Source organism: Chelonoidis abingdonii, chromosome 2, assembly GCF_003597395.2.
Source record: "Chelonoidis abingdonii isolate Lonesome George chromosome 2, CheloAbing_2.0, whole genome shotgun sequence".
NCBI classification, from domain to species: domain Eukaryota; kingdom Metazoa; phylum Chordata; order Testudines; family Testudinidae; genus Chelonoidis; species Chelonoidis abingdonii.
This window is the reverse complement of record NC_133770.1, coordinates 2,854,944-2,867,186: the sequence shown is the minus strand read 5'-3', so window position 1 is coordinate 2,867,186 and position 12,243 is coordinate 2,854,944. Positions and strand designations below refer to the sequence as shown.

Below are 12,243 nucleotides of genomic sequence, written 5' to 3'. Positions count from 1 at the left end.
TCCTGGGATCAACATCAGACTGACAGGTGCATAACTATTTGGGTCATCCCTTTTACCCTTTTTAATACTGATACAACATTAATTTCTTCCAGTCTTCTGGAAATTCCCAATGTTCAATTTTTCTCCCTCCTCCTTGTAACAATCTTTTAGGTACTTGAAAACTGTTCTCATGTCCCCTCTCGGTCTTTTCTTTTCCAGACTTAACAAACCCAGTTTTTTCAATCTTCCCTCATAGCTCATGTTTTCCAGACCCCTAATCATCCTTGTTGCTCTTCTCTGGACTTTCTCCAATTTGTCCACAAATGGAGATTTGAGAGGGAGAGTTCCTAAATTGTTGTTCCTGAAATGTGGCTCCCAGAACTGGACACAATACTCCAGCTGTGACCTAATCAGCATGGAGTAGGGTGGAAGAATTACTTCTTGTGTCTTGCTTGCAATACTGCTACTAACACATCCCAGAATGATGTTTGGGGTTTTTTGCAACAGTGTTGCTTTTGGTCCACTATGACTTCTAGATCCCTTTCCGCATTACTCCTTCCTAGGCAGTCATTTCCCATTTTGTGTGTGTGCAACTGATTGTTCCTTCCTCAGTGGAGTACTTTGCATTTGTTCTTATTGAATTTCATCCTATTTACCAAAAAAAAACAAACAAAAAACTGTTAGTCTCTAAGGTGCCACAGGTACTCCTGTTCTTTTTCCAGATACAGACTTACAGAGCTGCTACTCTGAATCTTATTTACTGCAGACCAGTTCTTCAGTTTGTCCAGATCATGTTGAATTTTAGACCTATCCTCCAAAACACTTGCAATTCCTCCCAGCTTGACATCATCCACAAACTTAATCAGTGTACTCTCTACGCCTTTATCCAAATTGTTGATGAAAATACTGAACAGAGCCAGACCCAGATCTGATGCCTGTGGAACCCCACTCATTATGCCCTTAACCATCATAGGCTTCCCTCTGTCAAACTCCCTCTCAAAGTCCCCTGTCTGCAGCCCCCTGCCCGCTCTGCTCCCCTGGTCGCTCTGCTTCTGGCTTTTAAAGCCTGCTTGCCTAGGCCAGTCCCACCCCCTCGTGAGTCACACCGGGGAAGGCCAATCAAAGGCAATCAAGGGAACAAGGTCAGGCACTCAGTCCCAACTACCACAGCAGCTGTAACTGAAACTGAAGTCACCTGAAATCAGACTCACAATTAAAATTGAAACAGTTGAGCACACTCGCTCACACCAACAGCTAGAACTCTCACTCTCACCTGGTAGCCTGTTCAGCAGTGGGATCTCTTGCTCTCCCTCTCCAACTCCCCTGTTTGCAGCTCCCTGGTCACTCTGCCTCTGGCTTTTAAAGCCTGCTTGCCTAGGTCAGTCCCACGCCCTCGAGTTTGACAGAGGGAGGCTTACGATGGTTAGGAAGACCTGCAACACGATAGACATTATCTATCTATTCTCTTCAACCATATCTCCAGGCAGATGAGCATTTTACAATTGCCTAGCAATTTATTCCCACTTTAACCACCCTGACATTAGGGAAGTTTTTCCTAATGTCCAACCTAGAACCTCCCTTGCGACAGTTTAAGCGCCACTGCTTTGTCTATCATTAAAGAGCTAACGGAACAGATTTTCTCCCTTCCTACTGATGACACCAGCAGTGTGACTAGGTTGAGTGAGCATCCAGATCCACGAGCAAATTCTGGACAGTGTCTATTGTGGAGACACTGAGGTAGCCTGTCCCAGTACACAGGACTACTGAACACCCACCGCAGAGGAGGAGATGGCTCAGGGGTGGACACTGGCAGCTGGTTACTTCTGGCAGCAGGCAGCGCTCCACCCTGCTACGAACCATTCCTGCCGTGTAATAGGTAATCTTTATGGTCTTCTTGATACAGAAGAGAGGAAATCACCTCCTACAGTAGAGGAGAGAAGCCTTGTACCCTAAGGCTGGGAGGTCTGCTGCCGACCACTGCAACAAATAGGAAACGTAGGTAGTAGTGATCTGTTGCCCTGACATTTTCAATCTCTGGAGGGTATGCTGCGTGCTGGGGCCTGTATCCGAGATGTTACGGAGCCATTGTCGAGAATTATCAGCCCTCTGACTACTACCCATGCTACTCATCCAGTGGCGCAATGATACTGCGAGGTGTGACACTGAGCAGATCAAGAGTGACTACAGGGCTCTGGGAGTACGGGTGAAGGAGTTTGGAGCACACAGGTGGTAAGAAAGATAGAAAATGTGGCAAAAGACCACCTTGGCTTAACCATGAGATCTAGCATGATCTAAAATAAAAAGGAGTCATATAAAAAAATGGAAACTAGTCAAGATTAAAAAAGGATGAATATAGGCAATAACACAGGAATGCAGGGGCAAGATTAGAAAGGCAAAGGCACAAAATGAGCTCAAACTAGCTACAGGAAATAAAGGGAAACAAGAAGACTTTTTATGTTCAATACATTAAAAGCAAGAGGAAGACTAAGGGACAGGATAGGCCCACTGCTCAGTGAGGAGGGAGAAACAGTAAAAACAGGAAACTTGGAAATGGCAGAGAGATGCTTAATGACTTCTTTGTTTCGGTCTTCACGAGAAGTCTGAAGGATGCCTAACATATGAATGCTAATGGGATTGGGTAGGTTTTAGAAAGATAAAATAAAAATAAAAAGAACGAAGTTACAATAATCACTTAGAAAATTAGATGCCTGCAAGTCACCAGGGCCTGATGAAATGCATCCTAGAATACTCAAGGAACTAATAGAGCACGGTATCTGAGCCTCTAGCTATATATCCTTTGGAAATCCTGGGAGACGCGGTGAGGGAGAAGATTCCAGAAGACTGGAGGAGGGAAAAGGGCAAACCTAGTGCGCCCATCCTATAAACAAGGGAAATAAAAACAACCCAGGAAACTACAGACCAGTTAGTTTAACTTCAGTCCAGGGAAGATAACTGGAGAAAAGTAGTTAAGGAAATCATCTGCAAACACTTGAGAAGGTGGTAAGGTGATAGGGAATAGCCAGCATGGATTGTGTAGAAGAATAAATCATGTCAAATCAATTCTGATCGCTTTCTTTGATAGGATAACGAAGGGGTCTTCCGAAATATGGATAAGGGAGAAGCGGTGGAGCGCGTGTGGTATACCGTAGACTTTAATAAAAGCATTTGATACGGTCGTCGCATGATAAGCATTCCTTCAGACCTCAGTGAGACGAAACAAAGAAGCATTCAAGGCATCTCTGCTTTCCAAGTTTCCTGTTATGTTTCTACCTCTCACTGAGCAGTGGGCTATCCTGTCCTTAGTCTTCCTCTTGGCTTTTGATGTATTGAAAAAAGTCTTCTTGTTTCCTTTATTCTGTAGTAGTTTGAGCTCTATTTTGTGCCTTGTGCCTTTCTAATCTTGCCCTGCATTCCTGTGTTATTGCCTATTATTATCCTTTTTTAATTGACCTGGTTTCCATTTTTTTATATAGACTCCTTTTTTTTTAGATATGCTTAGATCTCATGGTTAAGCCAAGGTTGGTCTTTTGCCACATTTTTATCTTTCTTTCTTACCACCTGTGCTCCAAACTCCTTCACGTTACTCCGCAAGCCTGTAGTGACTCTTGATCTGCTCAGTGTCACACCTCGCAGTATCATTTGCGCCACTGGAGGAGCATGGGTAGTAGTCAGAGGGTGGATAATTCTGACATGGCTCCGTAACATCTCGGAACAGGCCCCCAGCAACGCAGCATACTCCAGAGATGAAAATGTCAGGTCAACATATCACTTACTACCTACGTTTCCTATTTGCAGTGGTGGGCAGACTCCCAGCTTTAGGGGTACAAGGTTCTCTCCTCTACTGTAGGAGTGATTCCTCTCTTCTGTATCAAGAAGACCATAAAGGTTACCTGTTAGCACGGCAGGATGGTTCGATCAGGGTGGAAGCACTGCCTGCTGCCAGAAGTAACCAGCTGCCAGTGTTACCCTGAGCCATTCTCCTCTGCGGTGGGTGTTCAGTAGTCCTGTGTACTGGGACAGCTACCTCACTGTCTCCAATAGACACTGTCCAGAATTGCTCGTGGATCTGGATGCTCCTCAACCTAGTCACACTGCTCCTGTAGCTCGCCACCTGCTGCCTGAGAGTTCCACCAGTAGGCACTTTCATATTGGATGGTCCCAGCCTGGGTTCAGTAAGTGGGAATTGTAAGTCAGTCCCGAAAAACAACACCGGATCTGGGTAGAAGCATCCATGCTCAGGTGCTCTGTCTGGCTACAGGCGCAGGTGGGAACAAGAGAGTCTTGACACGATGAGGGATTCCTGCTATGAGGGCAGGGGACTAGACTCGATGACCTCTCGAGGTCCCTTCCAGTCCTAGAATCTATGACCTTCCAGCATGACTGTGAACCATTTGCCCTCCCAGCCACATGAGACCTTGCTGATGACTGGGAGGGGAACACTGATTTTACCTCTTCACTGGGCTTGTAGGACAGGCTGGCAAAGTTCATTCTGCCAGACTACTTGCTACTTCCTCCCTGGATTTCTTCCTATCTCCGGGCCTCTCACAGTCCTGCTATGGTCACCTTTCTTTCAGGGCTGGGACTCTCAGGGCTCCCTCCTGGAATCCCACAATTAATCTCCAGAAATATAAGTGTAAACCTACTTCTGCCGTCCTCAGACTTGACCTTTCACCCCTCCCTGTTCCACCAAATCAGGGCTTGTTCTACCCCAAGTGGCTACTGCATGTCTCTCTTGGCCTCTTGCCAGACACTGCTACTCAGGAGCGGGTTCCATGGCCAACTCTCTTCCTCGGCTTCGTCCCTGACCCTGTCAGTCCCACCCCTCTACTCCCATAAAGTGATGGCAGAGTTTCTCTCTGAATTCCTTTTTATTTTTATTTTTTCTCTTTTCCAAATGAATTTACTATCAAATATTACTCCAAAGATTTTGAACCTTCTAACTATCTCTATTTGTTCTCTGTCCGGATACAGTTTACAAATAGGAAAATTACTGATTTTTGCATTCTTTTGTCCTTTGGTTTTAGCAATGGAAAACTTGAAACCCCATTCATTTCCCCAATCAGAGGTCCTTGTAACACATCGTTGATTCTCTTTTCTGCCACCTGAATATTTCTTCTCCTAATCCTCACAGCACAATCTTCTGTGAATAGAGTATCAGAGGGGTCACTATGTTAGTCTGGATCTGTAAAAAGTGACAAAGAGTCCTGTGGCACCTTATAAACTAACAGATGTATTGGAGCATGAACTTTCATGAGTGATACATCTGACGAAGTGAGTATTCACCCACGAAAGCATATGTTCCAATAGGTCTGTTAGTCTATAAGGTGCCACAGGACCTTTTGCCACTATGTGAATAGAGTGGCACCTAGCCCATATAGCCTTTTATAAGATTTAAAGTAAATTTTGTAATGTGGTGTGAGTTTCAATCTGGTGGCTACAGTCTCAAGCCTAACAGAGTGAAAGTCACTTCTGTTACTTGCTTCAAATTTAGAGTCTCTAGGAACACATAAAGAGTAAAGATAGTCATAGAACCATAGAATATCAGGGTTGGAGGAGACCTCAGGAGATATCTAGTGCAATTCCCTGCTCAAAGCAGGACCAATCCCAAGTAAATCATCCCAGCCAGGGCTTTGGCAAGCCTGACCTTAAAAACCTCAAAGGAAGGAGATTTCACCACCTCCCTAGGGAACCCATTCCAGTGCTTCATCACCCTCCTAGTGAAATAGTGTTTCCAAATACCCAACATAGAACTCCCCCATTGCTTCTTGTTCTGTCATCTGCCACCACTGTGAGACCAGCCAAGTTCCATCCTCTTTGGAACTCCTCTTCAGGTATTGAAGGCTACTATTAAATCCCCCCTCATTCTTCTCCTCTGCAGATTAAGGCCTTGGCTACACTTGCAGATGAAGAGCACTTTGGAGAGCACACTAGGGAAAGCACTGCAGTCTGTCCACATTGACAGCTGCAAGTGCATTGCTGTGGCCACATTTGCGGCACTTGAACCAGCATTGGGAGCGGTGCATTATGGGCAGCTATCCCACAGAGCGCCTCTTCCCATTCTGGTGCTGTGGCTTGTGGGAAGGGAGTGAGGGGTGCAGTGCATTCTGGATCCTGCCCCAACGCCCCGTGATGCATCGCTTCACATCCCAGCATTCCCTGTGTTTCCATACAAATTCGGTGCCATCTTTCAGTGGTTTCTGTGCAGCACACTCTGTCTTTCCCTTCGGTCTGCGGAAATGAAGCCCGAACTGCTGAGGAGTGTGCTGACGAGTCTCGCCAGCACGTCACGTTTGGCAGTCGATTTACTCCTTAAGATCCACAGCGACAGTGAGGAGTCCGACGATGATATCAAGTCATGTAACACATATGACACAAGATTGCTTGTGTCATTCACGGACATGCTCACCATCGTGGAACACCGCTTTTGGTCTCAGGAAACAAGCACTGAGTGGTGGGATCACATCATAGGAAGTCTGGGATGTATGGGAGCAGCTGGCTGGCAGAAACTTTCAGATGAGAAAACCACTTCCATGGGACTATGTGAGAGCTCTGCCCCACACTGCGGTGCAAGGACACGAGATTGATAGCTGCCCCGATGGTGGAGAAGCAGGTGCTTTGCAATCTGGAGCTGCACTCCAGAACTATCAAATCAGTCGGCGAACCAGTTTGGAGTGGGAAAGTGACCGTTGAATCATGTTGATGAAAGATTCTGCAGGGTATATTAATCGCATCCTGCTCAGAAGAACTTGTGACTCTGGGGCATTGCAGGACCTGATGCGGATGGCTTTGCACAAATGGGTTTTCCTAACTGGTGGAAGGGGCAATAATGGACGCATTATTCCATTCTTGGCACCACCCACCTACTCGAAGTACATATAATCGCAGAGGCCGGTATTTCTCAATGGTTTGCCAGGCGCTTGTGGATCACCATGGGCATTTCATTGACATTAACGCAGGCTGGCCCAGAAAGGTGCATGACGCATGCATCTTTCGGAACACTGGCCTGTTCAGGAAGCTGCAGGTCGGGACTTTTTTCCCAGAGCGGAAGATCACAGCAGGGGAAGTCGAAATGCCCATTGTGATCCTTGGAGACCCCGCTTACCTGTTAATGCCTTGGCTCATGAAACCGTACACAGGGAGCCTTGACAGCAGCAAGGAACGGTTCAACTACAGGCTGAGCCGGTGCCGAATGACTGTGGAGTGTGGTTTTGGCCATTTAAAGGGCTGCTGGTGATCTCTATATGGGAAGCTGGACATGGCCAAAGACAGCATCCCTGTGGTTATATCCGAATGCTGTACCCTCCATAACATTTGGGAAGGGAAGGGTGAAAGATTCACTTAGGCATGGAACTCAGAGGTTCAACACCTGGAGGCTGAATTTGCACAGTCAGAGAGCAGGGCTATTAGAGGGGCCCAGCGTGGGGCTGCAAGGATTAGCGATGCCTTGAGGGAGCAATTTGTGGCTGAAAGCCAGCAGTAATGTCTGGTGCCATGCAGGGTAGTGAAGTGCAGTGGTTGCATTTGCTACACTAACTTGCAGTGCTTGTTGCTTTCCTGGGCTAAGGCATATTTTGCTTTATGCACTAATAAAGTATTTTTTCAAAGTCAAAAAATCCATTTATTGAAAACAAAATTCATTTATTGAATAAAAACAGCAATATAAAAAGAGCAAGGGGGTGGGATGGGGAACGGTTCACTCAGAGACTTGTCCTCCTACCATGCTGTGGAATCCTGTCTGGAGTGATGTGCATTGAGTGCTGTACTTCGAGATGGCTATAAGGCAAGGTCATGGGGGCTGAGTGCAGTGGATAAGGGTCAGAGTTTTCAGGGTTGGGTGGTGAAGCTACGGGTGTTGGAGGCAGCTGGGAGTGGTAAGAACCCAGATGCTGAGGAAAGTAGGTTGGAGGAGACATGGGGGCACAAAGGAAAGAGTTTTGGGACAAGGGCTGCAGGGGGTGGGGGCAAGCGCGGTAGTGCTCCGCCTGCATGGCAACGAGTGCCTGGATAGAGTCTGCTTGCCACTCCATGGTGCTTATGAGCCGATCCATGCTTTGCTGCTGGCGATCCTCATTCTTCTGGCAGATCCTCCTTTCACTCGCCCTCCACTCTTATGCCTTTAGATTCATGTTCACAGACAGCTGCATTACTTCTGGCAGCATAGCTCAGTGGTTTGAGCATTAGTCTGTTAAACCCAGGGTTATAAGCTCAATCCTTGAGGGGACCAGTTAGGGAACTGGGGCAAAAAGCAGTACTTGGTCTTGCTAGTGAAGGCAGGGGGCTGGACTTGATGACCTTTTGAGGTCCCTTCCAGTTCTAGGAGATAGGTATATCTCCAATAAAAAAAAATGTGTTCTTTGCTTTTATATGGCCTCTTCCTGAGTCTTCGCAGTCTCTCAGCTGGTGATAACGATGACGGCTGAGATCTCAAGGTTGCACCTGTAAAGGCAAAATGCAACACTTAGAGGCAGCATTGTACACGCTAGACAGAGCAATGATTCCCCACACACTTAAGAAGGGCAAGCGCAGTCCACACAATACCATAATTTGCCTGTCCCAGAGCAAGCGCACATAACCCATGGAAGCCCCAGAATGGTGGGCAAGCACAGGGTCAAGGGGGACTGATTATTTCATGGCTGTACTATTCTCTGGGCTTCTGTGCCTTGGGGAGAGCCAACAGCAGCAGGGTACCCCTGTACCGAACACTGTCCCAACATTTGCCACAGGATTCCATCCTGGAAGATCTCTCACTGCTGAGGGTGAACAAGGAAGCAAGGGAGGATCTTCTACTACAATGTGGCTTCCTGGGCCTTATGCAGCTTGCCTGTTTGCAGCAATGGTCCCTCCACCCCTTGCAGCACAGTGGCACAGACATGTTAGTCTAACTGGGACAAGGAACATGGTGGCTCTCCCAATAAACCTGCGCAGGCATATTGCCCATGTTCTGGATGAAACTTTTGAAGAGATCACAGAGGCCGATTACCATGATGTGAGAGACCACATCAATGCACTATTCCACATCTAGGCATGCATGCAGCCCAAACCCTCCTTGCACCAAGAACCCACACTGAAAACTTCCTTCCCAAAGAAAAAGCCACTTACCGGGAACCTCCTCTGCTGTTTGTCCTTCCCCAAGCTCCGGCCGCCACGACTGGCTGCTTTCCTCCTGGCTCAAGAAGAGCTCCTGGCTGCATGCCTCTAGGGATTCCGGGGTGTCCCTCCTGCCCCACCACCCTCACTCCTGTTTTTCTCCTCCTTTCCCCTTGTTGTGCTGGGCTTGGAAGTGTCCATGGTAGTCACTGGACTGGAGGTGGAGTCACTCCAAGTATCGCATCCAGCTCTTTGTATAATTTGCAGGTTGCAGGGGCAGCACTGGAGTGGCCGTCTGCCTCTCGGGCTTTGCGGTAGGCATGCCGCAGCTCCTTTACTTTAACCCAACACTGCACTGTGTCCTGGTCAAGGCCCCTTTCTGTCCAAAGTTAAGATACACACTGTCCTGGCAATGCAATCGTAATTCTGCCCTCTGGAGTTGGCAATAGCCACTGAGAGTGGCTGAGGAACGGAGGGAGCCATAATATGAGAACATGAGGAAGTGATCAGGTAATGTGCCAAGCTGTCACTTTGCTATGAGGCTGGGTGCTCGTGTACCTTGAGGGATCAGATATGCCTCATTTCAATGCTGAGTTCTGTAGCTTGTCTGTGGAAGTGCATGAGTCTGCTTGCCACAGAGATTGTCAGCTGTCTGGGGGTAATATTTAGCAAGCCTGGGCTGGTTTGTGAGGAGTAGACTTAGTGTCTGAGTGTAGGCCTGTTATGGGTATCTCCAGTTTGCTGTGCCTGACCTCAGGCCAAGTTTTGTCGTAGCAGAGAGAAGGTGTCAGACTGTGTCCTGCAGTGCTCATGTGCTCTGTTCCCAGGGAGGGTAGAGTTTTGGGGGAGGGATAGCTCAATGGTTTCAGCATTATCCTGCTAAACCTAGGGTTGTAAGTTCAGCCCTTGAGGAGGCCACTTAGGGATCTAGGGCAAAAATCCATCAGGGACAGTACTTGGTCCTGCTAGTGAAAGAAGGGGATTGGACTTGATGACCTTTCAAGGCTCTTCCAGTTCTATGGGATAGTGTTACTGGCACAATGGGGTATTGCTCAAAGAAGAAAGAGTTAAGGTTCTATAGCTGGGGAGGTGTGTACTGGAACTCTGTATTTCCTGATTGTACAAAGTTTAAATTTAGCCAGGGCTACACTTGCAAGTTAGACCACAATAAAGCCACCATATGCGCTCTACTTCACTCCCTATCCACGCTGGCAAGGCATGTAAAGTGCTCTGACTCCACAGCTAGAGTGCTCCTGGTACTCCACCTCCACGAGAGGAATAACGTTTGATGCACCCCTGCTGGAGTGCTACAGCAGCAGTGTGGATGCCTAATGTGCTCTGATTGGCCTCAGGAAGTGTCCCACAATGCCTGTTCTAGTCACTGGTCGTCAGTTTGAACTCTACTGCCCTGCTCAACTGTCAGACCCACCCTTTAAATTCTCTGGGAATTTTGAAAATGCCCTTCTTATTTGCTCAGCCAGGCTTGGAGTGCTCTCAGTGAATCTTCCCAGGTGGCCATGCCTCCACGTGTCAGGCAATCCACAGTATGGAGCAATGGCGAGGTGCTGGACTTCATCAGTGTTTGGGGGGAGAAAGCTGTGCAGTCCTAGCTGCGCTTCTGCTATAGGAATTACAGTGCCTACAGGCAGATATCAAGGGCCATGATGAAAAAGGGCGATGATCGGGATGCAGTGAAGTGCAGGGTTAAAGTGAAGGAGCTGAGGAATGCCTACCACAAAGCCCGGAAGGCAAACCGCCGCTCCAGTGCTGCGCCCATGACCTGCTGATTCTACAAAGAGCTGGACGCAATACTTGGGGGCGACCCCACCTCCACTCCAAGGACTACCATGGACACTTCAGAGCCCAGTCCAACAAGGCAGGAGGAGGAGGAGGAGGAAAATGGGAGCGAGGGTGCTGAGGTGGAGGAAGACACCCCAGAATCCCTGGAGGCATGCAGCCAGGAGCTGTTCTCGAGCCAGGAGGAAGGCAGCCAGTCACAGCATCCTGTGCTTGGGGAAGGACAAACACCAGAGGAGGTTGCCGGTAAACAGGTTTTTTTTCAGGAAGGAAGTTTTTCAGTGCGGGCTCTTGGGGCAAGGAGGGTTTGGGCTGCATGCATGCCTAGGTGCAGAATAGGGCGCTGATGTGCTCTCTCACACTGCTGTAATCAACCCCAATGATCTCTTCGAAGGTCTCACCCAGAACTTGGGCAATGCGCTTGTGCAGGTTTATTGGGAGAGCCACTGTGCTTCTTGTCCCAGTCAGGCTAACATGTCCACACCACTGTGCCGTGAGGGGCGGGGGGACCACTGCTGCACACAGTCAAGCTGCATATGGACCAGGGCGGAAGCCGCATTGTAGTAGAAGATCCTCCCTTGCTTCCCCAGTCACTCTCAGCAGCGAGATTTCTTCCAGAACGAACTCATCCTGTGGAAAATGTTGGGACAGTGTTCAGTATAGGGGCCCCGTGCTGCTGTTGGCTCTCCCCAAGGCACAGAAACCCAGAGGACAATACAGCCATGAAACAATCAGTCCCCCTTGACCCTGCTCTTAGTCACCATTTTGGGACATCAGTGGGTAATGTCTGCTCACTTTGGGTTGGGCAAATTATGCTATTGTGTGGAATGTGCTTGCCCTCCTTAAGTGTGGGAAAATCATTGCTCTGTCTGGTTAATGCTGCCTCTGTTAAGTGTTGCCTTTTTTGCCTTTCCACAAGCAACCTTGAGATCTCAGCTGCCCGTGTTATAAACAGCTCAAAGACTCCAAAACCTCCAGAAGAAGCCGTGAAAAAGCAAAGAAGACATGCTGCAGAGAGTAATGCAGCAGTCTTTGAACGAGAATCCAAAGACACAGGAGTGGAGAGAGAGTGAAAGAGGGATCCACTAGAAGAATGAAGATAGGGTGACCAGATGTCCTGATTTTATAGAGACAGTTCCAATTTTGGGATCTTCTTCTTATAGGCTCCTATTACTCCCCACCTCATCCTGATTTTTCACATTTGCTGTCTGGTCACCCTTAATGAGGATCCTCGATGAATGTATCTTGTTCTCTTTTATTTATAGTCTTGGCCTTCACAATATCCTCTGGCAAGAAGTTCCACAGGTTGACTGTGTGTTGTGTGAAGAAATACTTCCTTTTGTTTGTTTTAAACCCGCTGCCTATTGATTTCATTAGGTG

General features: G+C 47.9%; 1 protein-coding gene across 1 annotated transcript in view; it reads left to right on the top strand.

Moving 5' to 3' along the window:
• Nucleotides 1–8,875: 8,875 nt before the first annotated feature.
• Nucleotides 8,876–12,243, top strand: part of LOC116825883 (GTPase IMAP family member 7-like) — a 64,500-nt gene continuing 61,132 nt past the window's right edge. The window contains exon 1 of the mRNA XM_075063375.1: nt 8,876–8,965. Coding sequence (XP_074919476.1) covers nt 8,876–8,965 — 90 coding nt within the window. The remainder of the gene's footprint in view (nt 8,966–12,243) is intronic.